The sequence below is a fragment of the Neodiprion fabricii genome, chromosome 1 (genome assembly GCF_021155785.1).
Source record: "Neodiprion fabricii isolate iyNeoFabr1 chromosome 1, iyNeoFabr1.1, whole genome shotgun sequence".
Lineage (NCBI taxonomy): Eukaryota > Metazoa > Arthropoda > Insecta > Hymenoptera > Diprionidae > Neodiprion > Neodiprion fabricii.
This window is the reverse complement of record NC_060239.1, coordinates 651,783-673,733: the sequence shown is the minus strand read 5'-3', so window position 1 is coordinate 673,733 and position 21,951 is coordinate 651,783. Positions and strand designations below refer to the sequence as shown.

Here is a 21,951-nt window from a genome sequence, read left to right as displayed (position 1 = left end):
ACTTAATCATCTGTGAGTCGGGAAGATGAAAAAGATAAAGCCTCGTAGGCTTGTATGCCAAACTTACGCCGTATCCAAGTACACCGTGTAGCTCGTAATTTTCGGATTCGTCTCCACCTGGCAAACGAGATATGAATTCGGAGATGAGATTCAATTTCTCCTCCATCTCTGTTTTATTTCATCAATTTGAAAAATGAACATTTCGATTGAATCGGATATGCCTACCGCTACTGTTTTCGTCGGAGAAACGTTTTGCATGATTACACTCGTATCGATTTACGCTCGCTTTTATAAAGTAAATGTTCGATCGAAAAAAAAAACCAAAATTAATGTCGATCGTTTAACTCTGTAAGTTATACGAGCTTAAAGATTGATACACCTAGGTATACATACAAATATATACCTGCTTATACCTGTGTGTATACATATATATATATGTATGTAAGTATACGAATCAATTCTCGTAAACGTGCTCAAAGTATATTCATCGAGCTTATCGGCGGTACACAACCTTTTATATATCCGAGGCTGGCACGCCGCGGTGAAATTCGAGGCGCTTTTCGCATCTCCGCAGAATCAATGACTCACTAGCCAATTACGTTTTTACGGCTCGAGGGTGCGTCCCGTGTGTGTGTGGAGGGGGGTTCGAGGGGTTTCGACTCGAGGGTGGATAAAGGAAGCTTTACCTCGCCCTTAGCGACGCTTTTTATGTAAATTGAAATAGGGCTATCGAGGATCGCTTAACTGTAAAATTCACCGAGAGATTCGGTTATACCCGTCGAAAGCCTCTATAACCAACTTTCGATGTGAAATTTACGCACAATTGCCAAACAACCCTCTGATGGAGATTTCGAATTGCTGGTTTTTTTTTTTTTTTTTGCTTTTCAACATCACTCAACTCTGCGGACAAAATCCTTGCCGGCGTCAAGTTTCCGGAATAAAATACGTCATTTTGGCATCGTGATGTAAAGACATGATATTTAAAAAAAAAAGACTAGATCTTTACTATTCATATACATATCCCGTGGGCTAGGATAATCACGATTGCTTTTGTTTTACGGGCCGAACAAATGTAAGAAAAATATAAATTTCAAATTTTTTATCGCGAAATTAAAAACTCCCAAAGCAATCCCAATGATCCTAGTCCATCCTAGTTAATCCTAGGCATGCAAAGTCGGGGATCACGGATAGATCGCCGCGAGAGACGAGACGTGGATATAGTATGATAATAACGGGACTGTTTCACGCCGGCGTAGCGCGCGATGTAATTTCTTAGTAATAACATTCCGTATGTGCCTAAAACAGCCGGCACGCTTTGAGAACTGACGACGTTACAACACTCACTCCTTGTGCAGGCAGGCAGCGGCAGACTCGGATACAATATAAATGATCCATTTGCAAGGTTACGTGTTTCACGCGGAGTTTCGCCGTTCCTCCTCTACATTCTAATTCACATAAATCTACAATCTATATTATTGAGTCTGCATAATCGGCCCGACGTACGAGATAGGTATACGTTATTTCTACTACAACTTGTTGGCAGGGAAAAACGAAAAACGCGATCAGAGACGAGTATCCACTTTTTTAGAAACACTTACTCCGTGAACACTAATAAATATATCATTCGCAGCAAACCTTGAAAATAGAATTTTTTCAGGACACAAGGAAAATTCAAAGATATTTCCAGGACATTGCCAGGACCGTTGGAAACCATGAGATAAACGGAGAAAACGGTACGAAAATGCGAAAGAGCAAAGAATCGACGAGATAAAATCCCGAAAGTCAAATTAACGACCGGTTAAAAACGTAAAAAAATCATAAATGCGAAAAGCTGTCTTGTAGAAAAATAAAAAATGACAGCGCAAAAATGTATAAATAAATTTAATCCGATTTTTTTCTCTTTTTTTTCGGTAATCGGCAAGATTACAATCCGAAAAATATTGAATTGTGAAAATACCGAAGAGTCAAAAAGTCAACGTTTCAAATGTCAGACTCGTACCGTTTCGCAAATTTACGAATCTGAATTTATATCAATAATAACTGACCAGACTCGAAAGGTGGAAATCCCGAAACCCACTATGAGAGAATGGACGAAATACCGAAAGATTGCAACCTTTGACGTCAGGATCACATTTCTTCTTTCCAACGTCATCAGTTGCTGCTTATAGATGGCGTTACGCTTGTGCAGAGACGCGAGGGCGCTGACGTGAATGTGGAACGCGATTTAATGCAGTAACGTCTCCGATAAATCGAACGAACGAGAAAAAAGATTTACTGTTCGAATGTTATTAAAAATATGTTGCCCGTTCCCTTGCGTTATTTTTTTCTTTGACGACACAGACGATTGTCGGATACAATAAGATAATCTTGATGAAACTAGCATCGAGTTGACCAATTTCACAAATTCCAAATTCTCAGGAGATTCGGCATTTCGTCGTTTCGGGATTCTGCTCCTTCTGAATTTTAATTTTGGACAAATAATTTTCTTGGTTTTCTGGCTGCTCAAAGTATCAGCTGCTTATCGAAAGTCCCAATTTCGGTACACTGAAAAAACCCATCAAGTTTTGACAAATCGCTGCGGTTTAAATCTTTTCAAGTCTCCGTAGCATCCGGTTTAAAATGAACAAAAACAAAATCGGTCCATTAATTCCGATGCGCGCAAGGGTTTGACAATCGACAAAAAAAACGGTGATCCCAAAATAACGTTTGAAAAAATTCACAATACTTACAATTAGTATAGTCATTTGCGTCAGTAATTTTTTCTCAAATAGCCGCAAAAAATTTTACTCCAACGTTATTAGTTGCAAAGCGGTCGTGAAACGCGTTCGAGACTCGCCTGAAGGAGAATTTATTATGGGTTTGTAGGTATCGTTGGCAAGATTTCGCAGCGGGCAGCTTCAGTCATAACCATAGCTTGTCATTAACGCGAGGAGCAGTTAAACGCAGACTGGCACACCGTCTCGATCTCAGACGTCATCTCCAGACGTTTTGCCGCGTCTAATTGCAAACCAAGCGTAATTATTCACAAGCTCAACAACGTCTCAACGTCGAACGCGGGTTGAATCGCGTGCTTGACTGTATAAGCGGTTTAACATTCGTCCCTCGGTGTCTTTGATCCGAGTGTAACGACGCAGTGGGAAAAAACAAAGATTATGTCTAGGCTGCGTCGAAACTATCGGTGGAAAGCTTTTTCGAATTTGTTTCAAATGTTTTCGCGTCATTCATTGCACGTGAAAATTCGATGAGAGAAAAAATGAAATACTACTATTCAATTCGGATTTCGAACTGCAAATTCAGATTCGTGATCAACGATTTAGAAGCCCTCAGGTATCATATTACATGGGATGTCACCATTTTTAAAATTTTTTAAATTTTGCGACACTATAATGGATCCGCCACTACAAATTTTGGAAGTCCGACCTTGGATTCGTTATCGATGACTTAAAAACTTCTCGCCTGATAATTTCTAACTAAATTCGAATATTATTAGATTTTTTTCCACCATATTGGATTCGCCATTTTGGATTTTGCAAATCTGATCTCAGATTCGTAATCAGCTACCACAAACAAACGGACGAGTACCAATTTTCATTCAAATCCATTTATCCATTCTCAAGATGTAATCATTATTATTTAATTTTTGAGAATTTTGTTACTTAAATAATTGAAAAGTTAATGAACCGATCAAAGGCAAAATCTAATCGGTTCCAAGTTTAGAAATGCCGCGTCGATTGAGACCAAAATTCTTGAAATTCAGTGACTCGTTTTCGCAATATCGTTGAACAAAAAAATTGATCGCACACAAAACTCAACTTTTCATTTTCCGGGTGATTACAACAGCTTCTTTTGTTCTATATCTATTATCACAAAAAAGTGTTTCCTTTATTCGTGCAGAATTGAAGCTGCGTAACGATCACAATCATCTACTGTACGTATGCAAATAGAGCATCGTAGCGACGACAATATACCTATTCTCGAACAATATATTTCGCACGTGTTTTCTTCATTTGGCACCGGCTTTCGCGTATCCTGGCAAATACAAAAAGTATAGCTACAGAATCTGGAAAAGCTCGGGAATTGATATATCAATTTGCAATTTGCATCGACACGTCCACACACCCATACATACATATATACATATATATATACATATACATGTATATTATATACGTAGGTACGCGCGCCTTGGCGTGGGGATTTTCTTCGGTTCGAAATTGCGTCCGTGTAAGTTGCACACAGTTGTGGGACGTTGGCGTTTGGCGTAGAAAAGGGGTGAACGGGGTGGATAGGGGAGAAACGGATAAGGGAATAAGGGGAGTCGAGTCTTCCGCGAGGTGTTTGCAAACTGTTCCATTGGCCCAGATATCCTCCTCCACCTCACCAGACGTGGGTGTACCGAAGTCTGGAAACTTCCAACTTTCTGCAAGGTCCATACACCGTACCATACCTGGACGCCGCTGCTGCAGCAGCTTAGGTGAGGGGATAGATTTTCAGGATTTCTCCAACGACAGGGTCATTCGAAGGAATGAGAGGCCAACCGCAATCCGATCAGCCTGCTCCGTGCAATCGCGATTTTTCCATCCACCGCAGGAGGATCATAAAATTTCTATCGATAAAAACCTGAGCTGGATTTCTTATAGGCAAGTTGGAAAAGAAATGCGGGAAATGACATAAAATCAGCACGCGTGACGGAGGATAGTTTTATGGAACTGGAACTATGCTCTCGTTATTCTGGGATGATAAAAAACAATTTTCCCACCCGTTTCCACTACGCATTCGACGAGAAAATCGATGCTTTACGGGTAAACGCGTACTGGTTAAAAATATATAGGTACGGTACGCGGTTTCCTCTTTCTTCATCTTATCGATTGTGAGACGAGGTGAAAAAAGATACGTATCAATTAAAGGACGGGAGTTACAGCTTGGAGGTCTAAAATCGTACCTATTTATAGGAGTTTTTTTTTTCAAGGAAAACACTTGGAGCAATTTGAGTTTGAAGGATTTATTATTCATAGTTTCACGGATATTTCAAAAGTTTTTCGTTAAAATTAATAACAAAATGGCGGCATGGCGCATGTAAATAGCGAACGACCACGTCACGGATCATATTTTCTCCGATGAACTTGAAATTTTTACACAATCTTTGAAACTTGTTTATCGACTCGAGTTCAAAGTCGTTCGCTAGTTATATGCGGTATGCCACCATTTTGTTGTTAATTTCAATGAAAAAATTCTAAAATATTCTTCTCTCGAAACTACAAATAATAGAGCCTTGGAAAAAAAAAAAACTTCTGAAAATAAGCATGATTTTAGACCGTCAAAGCTGTACTTTCCCCTTAAATATCAAAAACATTTTTCGAATGGTATAAAAAAAAGTCAGATACACCAGCTGCTAGCTTGCAGCATGATAAGAAGGATAAATTGGAGTACATATTACATGTATTTGCAGGGGACGACGGCCGCATATGTGAGGGAAGGGGGGGGGGGGCGTACCTACAGGGCGGTCCCTCATTGTTTAACATTGGTTTGTGCCGGAGTGTTTGAGAGGGTTTAGTCGTCGATCTCTCTCTCTCTCTCTCTCTCTCTCTCCCGAGCTAATGCATAATGCAAAACAATCCAACTAAGTTATATTCCACCGCCACGTACAGATACGCCGAGCTTATCGGAGGGGCGAAAGGGGAGGGGACGGGGAGTTTGAGATTTTCACCGAGGACCGCCGGAGAACCGAAATCAACGGTTAAGCTCTCCAAATATGAATTTCAACCTCTTGCAATTAACTTCAATGTACACGAGCTGAGCCTTGCCTCGCCTCGCTTTGACTCGCGTCTTAACCCCCGCCATCGCCTATACACACGTACGCGGCTTGTATATCCCGATAAGCAAACTCTCAAAGCCCCGTTTGTTACCGTGAACAAAGTTACTTCTGCATAATCCACGATTTCACGAAAACCGCTGACGTAGGTATGCATTATATACAGCCGTAGGTCTGCGCTGTGTTATAAGTATGACGAGTATATGTTCATCCATAACAATCATAAACAATTATGGATTCACAATAAATCCAAATCATTCTAAAATTGAAGTATTTTTTTTTATACGAAAATGCAAAGAAATTCAAGATTTTGCATGGAATATAAAAAAAAATGACAAAAATAAGGTAAGAAAGAAAAGTGCCACTATAGTGGCTTATGTGACTGAAAGGGTTAACACATGTGAGATATCTGCACGCGGCACATACATTATACATAAAAATCGCATCGTGCTCGTTAAGTGGTTGAAAAATGTTTGATCATAAAAGTAGGAATTTAAGAGAGAAACACGTCATCCACTCTTCTCTTTCTCTCTCTATCTCTCTATCTCTTTCCGTATACACATATAGTACAAAAGGAGAGTAAAAAATGTAACGAGAATTAACATTTAACGACCATACTCGTTGAAGCATCAGCTTATACCTACATCCAGCAGCCACGAATAAGAAGGGAGCAGAAGGGAAGGGGTTTACCTACGGCTCTCGCAGGCGCGAACTAAAAGTCGAAAGGTTGGCTGCCGCAGCAGCTGTATAAAAAGCGAGTAGAAGCCCGGTATTAAAAAAACGCGAGAAGATTAATGGAATGCATATACGATGTATAATATAACCTGTATAATTTATAGGGAAAAAACAAGGTATTCGCCCCTGTTTGTCAGGAGGAGAAGTCACAAGATAACGAGAAATTCACTCCATTTCGTAAGAATATCTACCTACATACATTTATACGTTCAATCTCGCGTGTAACGAACGGATCGATCCGATACCCTCGAAATAATCAACTTCCATGACAAAATTATTATTCGACAGACGATCGGTGCAAATGACAATTTATTGTGTTTATATCAAATATAATACGAGGATAAGGAATAGTAGAAGAAACTTGGCGAAAGAGACTGAAACATATTCCGATCAAAACAAAGGGTACAAACGTGTGACTTTATTTTCCTCCTTCGTTGAAAAAAAAATTTTGTCTTTGAATTTTGGGGAAAAATAGAAGAAAAAAAACGTCAGGTTTAATAGCCATGCAGGCTGAGATTCCATCATTATCGTAAAGCACGAAAAGTTGGCGTTTAGTAGAGAGAGAGAGAGAGAGAGTGAAAGAGAACGGGGAACAACATGGCTGTGAACAGCGAGCAGTTATTCATACATAAATTAGAACCATGAAACGAACGAATACCGCGTCAGGGTGTTTAATTAAATTTGCGACGTGATATACGTCGTCGCTTATTACCAGCGGCGGACCCGCAAGGAACGAACGAACCGCGGCGGCGGGTTAAATCATTGCGTGTTGGGAACTTTCTACCAATTTCTTTTTTTTCTCACCGTTTTCACCGATTCATTCTTCGATATTTTCGCTCTGTATTCTTTTCTCGAACTAGCCAGGAGTTTCCCACGTATCGGGGACAAGAGGTAAAATTTCAACTTACGTGTGTACGTACAAGGGAGAAAAAACCTATATACGTATGTGGCAGAGAGAGGCAAAAAAAAATGACCAAAGCAATATCTTTAAAATCTGCAAAATTCTTATATCGGACAGCAGCTGCTTGTAGAAAATTCGCGTACACCGCATACGATATACATATTTTATACATATGTATATATCGAATTTCATAAAATTCGTTGGCCGAGAATGCACAGTCGGGTTTTTTGTACGCGTTTGTAGCCGAGTATGCAAAGCGAGAGACGTCAGTTGAGGCACGTAAACAACAAACTAAATAGCTCGGAGTAGTGAGCAAACAAAAGGCGTCCCCTCTCGACTGAGGAAAAGCGACGGCATCGTCCTCGTCTTCGTCCTGGGAGTGAGTACGTGTCTCCTCGCGTCGGCCGAGCTCCCGCGAGTATTTTCGCCCGACTCGAGGAATTTAATTCAATTGATTAAAAGATTAGTGAAACCCGTAGGTCTGCGGTACGTGTAAAACTCTGCAGGCGCGATTTGTGCGTATTAATAACCACCTTAAAAATATGAAGAGGGGGGTGGAAATTGGACGCGAGAATTTCCGAAGGCAGGGAAAAGTGTGGTAAAGTACAAAGCTGCGTCGGTATTGACGCGGAGGGCAGTGAGAACGTCGTATAATTGGCGAAAATTTGATAATATAACAGGATTACGGAAATCTGAAGAAGACGACGACGATGAAGAAAGAAAAAGCAAGCTCGTTGCAAGTACTCACCAAGGCCCAAGTCAGCGAAATAGATTTCTCGAAGAGCGATGAATTCCTCTTCCTCCGTCATCCCTGCGTGTCCAAAGCTGTCGTTTTCCGGCCAAACCTCCCTGAAAACATGAGGATGAAGTTAGTGACGTTACAACAATGATTAGGATTGTCTGAAATCTTGGAAGCCATGATAAATAAAACACATTGATATACATAATTCGCGGAGTCGATTCCGTGAAAGTCATTCAGAAATTGAACACTAATGATCTTTTCCCCTGACGTGATATTTACCGGCGAGAAAAGACCTTCGATCAAGGAGTGAAAGATATGTTCATATAGCTTGTGTAAATATTTTAGACTGATCGGTTCGGCGCTTTCTGAAAAATCTTGCTCACCATTTTGCGAAAGCATAATTTTTCCAAAAACGCTTTCAAAGTTTCAAAAGCACTTTAAAACGCTCCAGGGCATATTTGCAAATGTGAGCGTAACATGGAGAACATATCTCGAATCAAAATGAAATTTTTAGTGCGTATACTTGAATATACGTACATGCGTTACGAAAATTACTAAAATATAAATCTTGACTGAAATCCACCGTCGCGGCTAAGTTAGTGCACCGGCAGACTCAAGTACCGAATATTTGATCCCGCGTGATTAAATTCTCCGATTCGCCCGGCAGAGCTTTAAGGATAAGTCTCGAGTCGGCCGACGTACGGAGCTGCAACCCATGGAACAATAATTCGCTCCCAATATATCAGCGGTTGTTACGAAGGCGGAGGGGTTAATTGCCCGGCCCTCCTTTATCCCTTGGAGCCCGTGAAGCCCCCGAGTGAACCTGGAGGAGCAGGAAGGACGAGGACGCGGTTGTTCGAAGGACCGAAAGCTCTGTTCGGCGTCGGCTCGGCTCGATGGAATGCGTTTGGAATTTTCTGGACAGGGCTTTAATAACAATGGAACCGAGATGAACGGCGGGAAATTGGGTTACGCTGCTGCTGCTGATGCTGCTGCTGTTGCGGCGGTGCTTCTGATGAAGTCGAACGAAAACAGGGGAAATTGCTTCGCGGCTCGATCTCGCTCAGAATCTGATGTACGAAACCGTCGTGTGCGGACAGGTTCGCGCTTTTAACCCTTTCAGTCACAGCGGGATTCCCAGCGTCGCATAGTAAAAATTTCCGTGTCCTAGCCTTATCAAAGTTTATTTACAAACATTCAAATAATCTTTGTTACTTCGTATGATCCCGAAAAGTCTCGAGTAACAAGTTTCGCCCAGAATCAGCGAATTGTGATAGTTTTTTCGATTTTACATCCGCCATCTTGGATTTAGAAATGATCAAACTCTGAACTTCAGATTCGTGATAAGCGACCCCCAAAAGCTCTCGAGTAACAAAATTCAGGCCAGAATGTTGAGTTGAAAAATGTCTGACTCAAAGGGTTAACCAGTTTATTATCCGTCACGGTGCTAATTACAAAAGAGCTTATACTTTCATACGTCCTTTTTGCTTTAGAGAGCTATCTAGAGCCAAAAGAGCGTGTGGTTTTTTTGCATCATTGCCAATCGTTTCGGAACATATTTTCAAGCTGAATGATGAATAAAATAATTTCATAGGTCAACGTATACACGTATAAATCCTTCCAGCATTAGCACTGCGACGTATCCATATAGACTTTATCAGCTGAATATACGAAAACGGATGTTGAATGAGAAATTGAGAAGCTAGAAACAATGGAAATACAGGGAGAGACCGACTACCCTCGGGGTTTCGAAGGGAAAAGCACCCTGACCTAGATTATAAACGATATGCTCGATTTCTCGCGAATCCGCCCAGCGAAATCCCCCGGGAAATATTTGCGAGGTTACGATTTTTCAAAACCGAAAATGTATGTAAAAATACGTTGAAAACACTTGATAATAAATTGGTGATGGATTTTCGATGCACAAACCTTCCTCGCCGATAAGCAGGAAAAGTGCGGAAAATGATTTCACCAAGGACTTCAAAGGAAGATGGACGGATCCGAGGGACGGACGTGGTTCGCTTCGATAAACCGACGGGCCTTATGTACATAGATATACATAATATATAGGTAGAGAGAATTTTCCTCCGAAGCGAGTGTCCCCTTTCAGATTTAATGAAACGTAAATATGCATACCGACGAAAGTCTGCGTATCTACTATACCTATACTCATTTACACCCGACAGGTTGTAAGTTTGATATATCGAAAAAATCCTGTACCCACAAAATATCTCGTCTTTTACTTTATCATCGGTGTTTCGAATAGGAAGATCAACTACATAAAACAAATTTCACAATTCAATTCAATTCAATATCGAGGAAATTAAAAATTGTCCAACAAGAAAACGCGTCAGTTTCTTTCTTTCGATACGTTAACAGCGCTGGTCAACAAAATTTTCTAACAAGGAAGCTGCTTAATAATTTTTTAATACTTATCCACCTTCCTTATAAAACCATATTTATTTTTATTCCAGCAGGTCTAGTTTTAGTTTATTACAGCTAATACCAGCAAAAATTGAATGTTTACCGTTTTGACTTACCTTTTTCGATTCGGGTTGTTTTGTCATTCGTTGTAACTGACTTACTGGTATTTGTTGTAAGTAACAAAACACCCTGAATCGAAAAAGGTAAGTCAAAACGATAAACATTCACTTTCACCGGTATAACACAAAAGCTAGACCTGATCGAATCAAAATAAGCATGATTTCATAACGAGGGCAGACAGGTATTTAAAACTTAGCAAGCACCTTCCTTGTTACAAAATTTCCTTTACCAGTGCAATTCCACACTTTAAAAGACATAGACTCCTACCAAGCTGCAGATAAAAAACAAGGATTAACCAAAAAAGAGGTAATTCTATTCGCGACAAACTTCCGCCACCGCCTTATACATTATGTGTACCCTACACAGGTACGGTAGAGTGGTGAAGTTACTCGCCTAGGTAGGGGTAGCTACGGAGTCTAGAAGCGTTAGACTAGACTATTTTCAGCGATAAAAGTGGATCTAAAGCAGTCGGTTCCAAGGCAGGACAACGAGCAAGCTGACTAATAGCTTTGTTATACCAGACGCTTTTGTTTGATAAAACAATGGAGGCGTTGGTCGAGGGTCCTCTGCTCCATGCGGTATAACGGAGGAAGGGGTGAGTCTTCGCCACCCACGCGTGCCGGTATAGAATAGAAAGAAAAATTAAACAAAAAAAAAAAAAAAACACAAGACAATACAAACAAAACGAAACAATACAAAGCAAAAAATAAAATCAAAGAAGAAAACATTTCTCGACTCTTCTTCCTCCGCTTCTTTCGCGGTAGGTACCCAAGTAAGTACTTGACCCGGTTATAAGTACCGTGCGGATCTCGATGGCTTATCTCATCATCGTATTTGTTCTCTTTTCTTATTTTTAAACCATCTTTTTGATTAAGGGTGTAGAAGGAAATTCAAAGATATTTACGTCAGGCACTTTTGAAATTAGTGAAATACATTAGAAAGAAAGAAAAATCCACTTCCGGACCTGGCCTAAAATGACTGTCTTTGATCATAGAATTTTTGATATTTTCAAAAATGACAGTCCTATTTACCTTTAAAAATATATTCTAAAAAATAACGGCGCGCAAGAAAAATCCGAAATAATTCAAGAGTGCTATTCAAATTCGGGTCAATCGCGTAAAAAATTGTGAACGAAATCAAAAATCGTGAAGAAAAATCATTTGTCGAGTTGGCGTGGAATACCCCTTACATATATGTATACCACACGGATAAGGTACGTGAAACCTGCTTCTGAAAAACATTGCAAGCTTTGTTCGAACAATCTCAAGGTATTCATCCGTTTGTCCCTCAGACTGATTTTCGTCCACAAGAGGGATTTGAATAGGAATAAAAAATATAGGTGGGCGACGAATCAAATTCGCTGTTAATGATGATGATAGTAACAACAACAACGACGACGACGACGACGTTGCAGATAATTATGAAAATAAGATGAGATAAATGAAGATTCTTACCTTGCCGCTCGTAGTAGGCCAATCGCCTCGTCAAATTTATTGACACGAAGAAATTTTTGCACTCGTTTCATAGCGTCGGCTCTGAAACGAGACAGCAAAGAAATATTATCAGCAACGAACAAAGAATTGATAGTGTTTTCTTTGTTTTTTGTTTCTTAGACGATCTATCATGTTTGAAAATCGATTCTCTTAATTTTTTTCAACATGGACTGTAAAAAAGAAAAAAAAAACTATTCGACGCAATAACAACGATCCCAAAAATTTTACGTGCAGGGAAGAAAGAAAGAAGAAAACTAAAATGCACTCACTTCTGATCGTCGATCGGCGTATCTAGAGTCGCATCAAACGGCGCGATCTCAGGTAGGGTTGAACTTTTCATAACGGCAGCCAATTCGGGAGTTGCCTCGTCCCACCGTTGATCCAGACTTTTTGCCGTCGGCGGTTTTTCCTTATTGCCCTTAGATTCTCGAGAAGAAGAAAAAAAAAATGTCAAAATTGGCGTTGTTTTAACTTTTCCTCGAATGTACAAAATTCACTTTTAAAAATACCGCTCACTTTTTGAAGCCCTGCGTCTCTGCCTAGCCTTGATCCTTTGAACGACGATGCTTTGCCCCTGTTTGCAGAACGCCTCGAGCATTTTCAGAAACACGTGTACGGTCTGGACGAGATCGCTGAGATAATTTCTGCGTGGTGTTGATAAAGAAACAGAAAAGGGTGAATAGAGCTTGGGGAAATTAAATACGTCGTTTCGAATAAACACACCTATAATGACGTAGTTTTACACAGAATCGATCAAGCGGATCAAGCTCGTTTTAGCTCGGCGTTCGACGAGGAAAAGAGACAAAGATAGAAAGATAGAGAAAGAGAGACTGTAGCGGTTTACAGTTACCGGATAATTTAACGCGTCTGCAATTGTCAGATACCGGAAGCTCTAGACGCGGGACAGGCGTAAAATATAGAAACCGTGTCAACGTCGAAAAGTTTCTAGAGCCAAGGAAGAGAGGAGGGTGGATAAAGCTAATATAGTTTGGCCGGTCGTAGACCCGCGGAATTTTCACACCCACAGATCGATAGACTGCAGACCAAGACCTGCATGTTTATTTCAGAGGGGTTCCTGCATTCCGAATAGGCCAAATAACAGACTGTCCCTCCTATCTGGATAAAAGTTTAACCCGACCCCGAGAGTGATGCATTCGTCGTTGTGTTTTTCTTTATTCAAACCGCGGTGTTTGATTTTGATAAAAGGGTTGTGAAACCGCCATGAAGCTGAAGGTAGCAGCCAGAATTAGCAGCAGAAAAATGTAGTTCAATTTTATCCTCATAATTGTATAAAATTATTGAAGGTTCAAGGTATTTGAAAAAATCTTCATTCTCGCTCTTCATTATCTTATTCGAATGAAGATTATGCTGGCTTCATTGTCAGCCTCGTGAAAACGTCGTTACGAAAGAGGAAGATTGATAAGAAGATAAGGGGTGAAGCCAAGAATCGAATAATCGAACAACAACGAACCTTGACATCGTGACTTCGTTGTAGCACAGCAATTGGTTCAAAAGCGTCTCCCGATACTCGGGAACGTAAAAGACGTTGCTCTTAATGACCTTGCTCGATTTTCGAACAGCCTCTTCAGCGCATTTGTCCATCGCCGCCAAGGTGTTGAGCAGTTCCTTGAAAATCATCGCCGGCTGATTAGATATCGCTGGCAAAGTGAATAAGCAGAATCTTAATCGTTACTTTGTCTTCTCACCTCGTAAGCCTTGAGGGCAAGGTAAAGCCGCCGCGACCACAACGGAATTTTCTTTTTGTCGGTAACCATCATCTCGTAGTAGTGCTCCAATTGTCTCTGAACGAGATGAAAGACCTCGGTGGATATAGTTTCGCTGTAAAATCGAAAAGCCGTTTTCCCTCATATTTCTTGCCTACACTGTTAGAAAAACATAACTAGACGAAATGTTGCAGTAGATACACTTTATAGTTGTGTCATTTGTTACATTTCTGTTAGTAAATATAACATTAATTATTACAATTTTAACATTTAATTTGTACTTGGTGCTGTTTATTCTCACTTAGTAATACATTAAAAAACGGTTAAACCAACCCAAAAATCTTAGTCGACCTGCTGGGACATTTTTTTTATAACCGTGCATTTTCGCCCGACTTGCTTTTTGAATATTACCAGATTATTTTCATGGAGGGTAACTCACCTGACGTATTTCACCTCGAACTTGTAATGGCGATTGAATTCCATGAAGTACCGCAACGCCCATAAATAATAACTTTCGTCGTTAGCTTGGGCGCGATTTCCACCGGTTATGCAGGACCTCGCGTATCTCATAACCGGGTTGTAAGCTCCGTTTAAAAACTCTACACAAAACTCCTTCAAGAAAAGCCTCACGCTGAGGGCGGACAGTCGTTCCGGATTGTCGCCTCTCATCAGCAATTTATTCTTCGGTCGTTTTACCTTTGTCTGTATTTGTCAACAATGGAATAACGGAACACAAGACATACATTCGCCTTTTCTCCAGCGTTCAAATTATTTTCGTCAATAAAACGACAGAAACAGCGCCCGCAAAAATCAACACGTATCTTTACAGGCATAATGAAACGGAAAAAGTAAAAGAACTCACCTTCTCTAGACCGAGTTTCAATGCTTCCGGTTCGTAAGGCTTGTGGCAAATCAAGTCATTATCACCGATCGCTTTCATGTTTCTAACGACAAAGGTACCCCCGAAACGCGAGTGTCTGTAACGAGAAAAAAACAAAAAAACTTGGATGTAACATTTGTCGAGAACCATAAATTCTCTGTATAGGATTCAGTATGCATTTGACATTAATTACCCACATGTTTGTATTTTATACTAGTTATTATCGTTATTGATTTCATAACATTTATTATTATTATTATCATTATCATTATTATTATTATTGTCGTTGTCGTTGTCGTTATCGTTGTTGTTATTATTATTATTATTATTATTACACGCGAACTAAAGTTTCAACAACCGACTTTCCCAGTCATCCATAACAAACTTTCTGGATAGCAGAGGTATAATTATATACAATAAAGCCCTCTAAATCCTCCGATATGACTGCCGCTTCTACTTATTACTATAGCGAATTTCATTATCAATTGTTCGATATAAGGTAACAGTTTCTTTGTTAGCATAAAAAAAAAAAAGGAAAAACCGTTCGCCGCTGAAATTGTCGGCCGTAATTATTATATGTGAACTTGGATTAAAAAGAAAATAATAAGATACCAGAATAAAAAACAACAGATTCGTTGTGTCTGATCTTGATAGGCTCGGAAAAAATAAATAAAACAAGTTGGAGTGGTTAACTTCTTTTGTTCCAGATTTTTCTCTGATAAAATATAAGCAGTAATTTGAAAAAAAAATAAATAAATAAATAAAAAAAAAATAAAAAACATACAAATGGCAAAAACACGTAAATGGGGTCGGGAATAGTTTCGAAGAGCAAACGGTCCGCAACACGAGGGGTTGAATGGTGGGTACGCGCCATACATACCATAGGCCACCCCTGCACACCCCAACGTAATTTAGCAGACTATCTGGCAGTGACAGGTGCCTTCAATTGCATTGATTGGATTTTCAGAAGTTATGGGCAAAATTGGATTTGGATTATCTCCTCCGAGTTCCAAAGAACCGGGTGTATATACACTGCAGGTATAACACCACCCTTCGCTACGTACGCGCGGTGCATATACGAGCATGGCTAAGTTATTGAAATTTTTCTGATAATAGAATCCGTCGGTGCTATTTCGCTTCAAATATCGAAGTGAAAGAATAAAATCTAACACGTTAATCCGACCCCGCCAATCGATCGGGAACCGGCGAACGCAATTGAATCACTTATACGAATTGATCGGTTAAAATGTCGTAGAGGCGAATTATCCGCGTGCAATTTTGGGTAGAACCGACATTAAATCGTAAAGTAAAAGCCCAAAACTCTTCACCTACAAAATGAACGATCCAAAGGGTGTCAATTAACGCAGGCTCTTAATTGAAAACGTGTTCTATCCGAATCCCCCCCAACCGACTCTTTTTGCCAGTCTGTATATAGCACCTATCCTTGACACAACGAATCGGAATACCAATTTTTGTTTTTCTTATCGCACGTTCTGCGGCGCGGTAAGGAAATAGTTGTAAAACCAAAACCTGTTATATCAGCTACACTGCCACATTTTTTATTGCAGACAAAACATAAAATGCAAAGCACGTGGAAAGGACCCGCAAATCACGGTGACTCAATGAGGATGTAATACAGTCTTCGAACATGGTATGAATAAAAGTAACGAGTTAGCAGAAGGGTGCGGTGGAAACTGCAGGTCTGCGTAGTCTTATCGTTGCAAACCAGGTCATACCTATTCTCTGCCCCTACTCGACGATTACGAAGCTGCATTTCCTCGCGAATATGCAGGGGATACGTAAAATTCTACATGCATGCATACATTGTGCGCGTAGATCTACGGCAAATGTAGCTGTGTTAGTTAAAACCGCAGCCGCTCTATTCCCTTGTGTGCGCAAGCGTATGTACAGCTGTATGTATTTGTACATAGGTGTATAATACATAGTACACACGTGTCATATAAACGTGTAAACGCAACAATCCAGGGAGTGTGTATTTGAAACAGAAATAAAGACTCCTTTTTGTATGTGTGAATTGCTCGCCACCGCTTCGCCGCAATTTATAGATCCGTAATAAAATTTATGGTTGCGGGACCTGCGGCCGGTCAACGGTACGACCGGAAGTGAGACTTTAGGGGTACTAAAGTGCAAAAAACGTAAAACGGAGAAAAGTGAAATGAAATAAGAATTGCCTTTCAATGGGTAATAAAAAAAATACTCAAGCCCTCTACGTGCGGATGTGCATATTACATTTACACATGTGTATACAAATATATCATGTGTCAAAACCAAAACTGTCCCGAAAAAAAAATTATTTTAAAAATCTGATGCGCAAGAGAGTTTTCTGTCGTAACAAGAGAAAAAAGTACGGAAAAATCAAAAAATTAAACGGTTTTTCAGAACGTCCGAAACCATTCGCGCAAGTAAAAACGAGGGGGGCGCGAATCCGCATTTTCTCCAACGTTCGCGAAACTCTTATCCAGCGTTTGCCGTTGCGTTGGCTCTCACGTAGGAACAGCGCGCGCACGGATGTCCGGCAAAAGCCTCAACGGCAATTTTTCATCATCATAATACGTTTGCCGAATCGAGGAACCCCTTTTCTGCTACCGCCCGGCTCAACCCGTCCTTTCGATAATAAACGAAACCCTCCCTCGCTTCTCTCAAGCGCGTTTTCCGCACTGCGGACAAAGGATTAATTCGCGCCAAGTTTTTTCTTCCTCGTGCATTTTGTTTTGTTTTAATTCTAATTTTTGCAATTTTTTTGCCACAGCAGTGACACAAGGAGAGACGAATGGGCAAGCTCACCTGGATCCAAGATACTTCCGCGTCTTCTCCATCTTCTCACGATTCTCTCTTTGACGACCTGCGAGGAGTTCGGCTTCGCCGCGTTCTTTTTCAGCTGTGCTTCGATGCAATCCTGCCGAAGCAAGTTTGCTGGCGCTCTGCTCCCGCAGCATTAGAGACACGATCTGAAATATACCAGAGGAAATTGTACAAGTGAAACGAAGAAGACGGATTAAACTTTGTTCAAGCACGGACTGTATCGAAGGGTCTCAGGCTGAGTTTATGACCAATTTGAAAAGAGTAACAAACATTTGCAGAGACAGAAATGGTTGTTCTAAAATTGGTTCAAAATATTTCAGCAGATAGTGGATTTTCAAAAGTAACGATACATCGTATATACACAGTAATTTTTCGTCGATGCTCACCTCGAGAATATGCATCTGGTACTGTTGCTCGTCTTGGTTGCTGGCAATGAATAGGAACATGTCAACCATGCCAGATGTGTGAAGTGCAAAGAGAACCTATGAATATGTAAAAGTGATTGTACGATGAAAAATGAGCACAATTGCGTTAGAGCTAGTCGTGTAGTTCCTCTTTCGAGACTCGACTAGTCGACAAGACGAAACCACTTTCTACCTGATCATGCACAGTTCCCTCGCCATCGACTCTTTTCTCGTTTTCGATATCAGCTGGAATTTGCAAAACATTTCTAGCCAGAATTAAAATCCTCTCAATGACGAGGCCTCTGTCTTCGGATCGCTCGTTGTTGGGCTGAAATTTTCAACAATTAAAAAAGTAATACTCCCAAGCTGTGGAAATATCAAGTATCGGCCTGCATCAAGAAGCGACAATAAAACATCTTACAATATTCAATATCATTCCGAGCTTCTCACAGAGCACCGACCAAAACCGTTCGTCGCCTAGCATAAACTTGTATCCCTGAAGGTGGGCCGTGAGCTGTAGGTAACATTGGCGCTTGACCGAGTCAGTCGGCACCTCCTCGTTGTAGAGCAGAAGCGCAGGACTGGTCAAGTTCGCTAACAAACTGCGTGGGAAATTGTGTGATTCAAACAATCGCCAATGCGCCAGGGTGGTCATAAAAATTTGACTTGAACTTCCCCGCATTTGATCCCGAACTTGAACAATTAAATCTGGAGTTTTCTGCCGACATGCTAACAGAAATTTCTCAGAATCATGTGCGACAAGATTGACTTGAACTCACCGCAGATTAACTTCGAACACATCTTCCTTGTTAGAATGCTCGACAAGTATTTTGATGAGATCGGTCTGCACGATTTCCATGCGCCCGAGGTAAGACCTGATGGTGTGATTCTCATCGTCTCGTCTCAAGTACCTTATAAGATCCTTCAGCGTCTCTGCAAACAACAAAGTCTTTGGATGAGCTAAGAGTCATAGAAAGTTAACGAACCAAACAGACAGATTAACTCACCGACGCAGTCCCTCTCCAAATGATATTTCTTCCCATCGTAAAAACCGAGCGCAGCGCAGGTCGCCGCAATTTCAGCGGAAAGAAACCTGGACATTGTCGAGCAGCATTCACTCACGCCTCAAGACCGTTCCGACCGTGTTTACGGGTCCAGATTTCGAGGTTACGAACGACACGCCGGGCGAACCGCAGCACTTGGCACTTATTCAGGCTTGACTGAATCCCCCCTCGGCCTCCCTCGTCGCGCCCCGTGTCTTTGCTTCACTCGTAATTCACTGTTTCACCGAACTTGGAACGTTTATCGTTGCGAAAAACACGCGAGGCGAACCCCGCGAGCTGTCAAGCGCGGGACGCAACAAGTTGAATAACAACAAAAGCATGCCGAGCGTCACGTGACTCGCAGCCGCGACGCTGATTGGCTCATGATCGATGCTGAATTTAACAACGTAAACGTTTCTAACTTCACACCATTGCTTATTTAGGCTTATTATACCTACCTACGAATAACGAGACTCAACTGTTTGTCAACAGTGCGAAGTTTAGCGTTAGGCGAAGTGTTCGATTGCTAGAACCTTCGTCTCTTCGGCAATTTGTTCCACGGATAACTGCTAATAGTGTTGTATGTATGTTTGGTGCAGAAGAAAGGTCCAATTTTGATTTATCAAGCAGAAGTTTGATTCAAAGACGATCTTGATGTTATCTTCGGGTTACTCGTGTCAAATTCGTTAAGTGAACCTTCGACTTCGCGTCTCATCCGCACGGAGAGAACAAAAAGAACGGATTTTACTGAAAATTTCAGGAAATGAGGAACGCATCAAGGTTGTAGGTAAGAAATACTCATGTCACCTATTTTTCGACTATAAATGTAGCAGATTTTACTCTGGGCACGATGGTTTCCACTGTTTCAAGTATATTTTACCAACAAACCTGATGTGTGCGTCCTTTACTGCAGTTTTGAGTAAAATCTGCTCTATTATTCTCTGCGTACACAAATAGCCAACTTGTCGTCAGTTACGCCCGATATGACAATTGCACATCTAATCGTACGTCTAATTATACTGTCGGCGTTATTCTTAGATGTGAACTGAGCGAACTGCGACTGTATTAAAATTTCGACCTTCTAACGGCATTCGCAGACTCGTGAAAAAAAATCTCTTCAAAGTTCAAAACCGCCGCAGAGTCGGCAACTTCAGGTGGAAGCGATCAGTGGCGGGTCAGAGTGAATTGCATAAAGCGCCGTCGGTTTACCCTGCGGGATTTTTCACTCCGTGTTCGCAGTCGTTTATTCGTTTTGCCGAAAGCGATCCACAGAGAGAGAATTGGCAGACGCCGCGTACTCGTATATTTATTCAACGTGTTCGCAGGTGCGTATATATGCATGTACCCCATGTGGGAAATATTATAGGCAAGCGAGAATTAATCGACGGTGTATAACGAGCTCGTTGTCTAATTCTGAACGCGCTCTCCAGCAAATCGATAACGCCGGCCAGCGTGTTCTGTTCCATTGAACGTTCATCGAGGTATGAAACGTGTAATACTACACCTGCATGTCGTTTGTCCGATATCATTCCCAGGACATCGATGCAGAAATTAAACATCGGATAAGTCGAGTCATTTGGAGCGCTCGCGAAGTCAGAATTTTCGCTAAATATTCTTACACTCATGCACTGCAGTGTTTAATACTGTAGAATATACGTTATGTATTAGGGTGGTCCTTATTTAGGGTGTTGACGATTTTTTTCCGGGCTGCCCCCCAGATCAACTTTAAATAATTCAAAAACAATTCCCTATTTATTTCTGTTTTTTATTTCAACTATAACCCGTGACTGTAAGAAGGTGGACTTTTCTATTTAAAATACACGCGTCTCGGACACAATATTATCATATATTTTATTGTAAGAGTAGTAATGTTTAAAAAAATCTGTAACTGCGAGGTTTTGGTGCACATTAGTGCTACTATCTGAGAAAAAATTCACATCATCATACCATGATCACCTCGACAAATTGCACACCCTCGAAATGGTTTTTTTCCATTTAGAAAAAGTGCAATTTGTCTAGATTACCTGATATGATGATGTGAATTTTTTCTCAGATAATAGCGTCGATGCCCACTAAAATCTCACCGTTATAGATTTTTTTGAACATCATTACTCTTACGATAAAATAGGTATAAACTAATTGTGATAATGTGTCCGAAACACGTGTATTTTAAATGAGGAAATCCTCCCTCTTACAGAGACGAGTTAGAGCTAAAATAAAAACCTGAAAATATTAGGGAACTGCTTTTGAATTACTTAAAGTTGATTTGGGGGAGGGTCCGAAAAAATTCGTCAACACCCTAAATAAGGACCACCCTAGATTGTATATACAGCGACGCGATTAGACATAATATTCATATTACGTACTGCCAACTTAATCGTGAGTATTATGGCAACAATTAACTGTACAAACACGCGTCGTATCTTCAAAAAAAGCATCTCATATATTAGGCTTCAAAAACAATGAAAACTTATTGTTCTTCTTTTCCTGCTTTCCTGCAGACCGTTTTTTGGAGACATTGGGAAGGAAATTTACAACGCAGATTTCTATCACCCAAATCCTGAAGCCTAGTCATTTTCAGCGAAATGAAACAACGCACAAGTAAGTAAGTAACTGTATTACAAACTATAGTTTGTTTCTAGAAACCATAATATCAGCCGAACCATCGTAGATTTGAACATTCAACTTAAAAAATACGCACATATTTCCATCTAAATCTTGCTCCCAATTGAATTTCGAAAAGATCTAACTCCAATATTTTCACATTTTTTACAACTGAGAACGTCGATGTTTTTGCCACGTGTAACGATTACATACATCAGGAAGCTTGAAAGTAAAACAACGCAGCTG

The 21,951-nt window shown here is 40.6% G+C and overlaps 1 protein-coding gene across 1 annotated transcript in view; it reads right to left on the bottom strand.

The window, feature by feature from the left end:
* LOC124178445 (protein timeless homolog) overlaps positions 1–19,557 on the bottom strand; it is an 87,567-nt gene extending 68,010 nt beyond the window's left edge. The window contains exons 1-14 of the mRNA XM_046561793.1: positions 19,066–19,557; positions 18,838–18,991; positions 18,480–18,660; positions 18,252–18,386; positions 18,041–18,136; positions 17,637–17,800; positions 14,814–14,928; positions 14,391–14,653; positions 13,934–14,066; positions 13,699–13,853; positions 12,744–12,871; positions 12,497–12,653; positions 12,189–12,269; positions 8,197–8,297 (exon numbers count right to left, since the gene is read on the bottom strand). Of these exons, the coding sequence (XP_046417749.1) occupies positions 8,197–8,297; positions 12,189–12,269; positions 12,497–12,653; positions 12,744–12,871; positions 13,699–13,853; positions 13,934–14,066; positions 14,391–14,653; positions 14,814–14,928; positions 17,637–17,800; positions 18,041–18,136; positions 18,252–18,386; positions 18,480–18,660; positions 18,838–18,991; positions 19,066–19,159 (1,957 nt within the window). The 5' untranslated portion in view covers positions 19,160–19,557. The remainder of the gene's footprint in view (positions 1–8,196; positions 8,298–12,188; positions 12,270–12,496; positions 12,654–12,743; positions 12,872–13,698; positions 13,854–13,933; positions 14,067–14,390; positions 14,654–14,813; positions 14,929–17,636; positions 17,801–18,040; positions 18,137–18,251; positions 18,387–18,479; positions 18,661–18,837; positions 18,992–19,065) is intronic.
* Between the last annotated feature and the right edge of the window lie 2,394 nt (positions 19,558–21,951).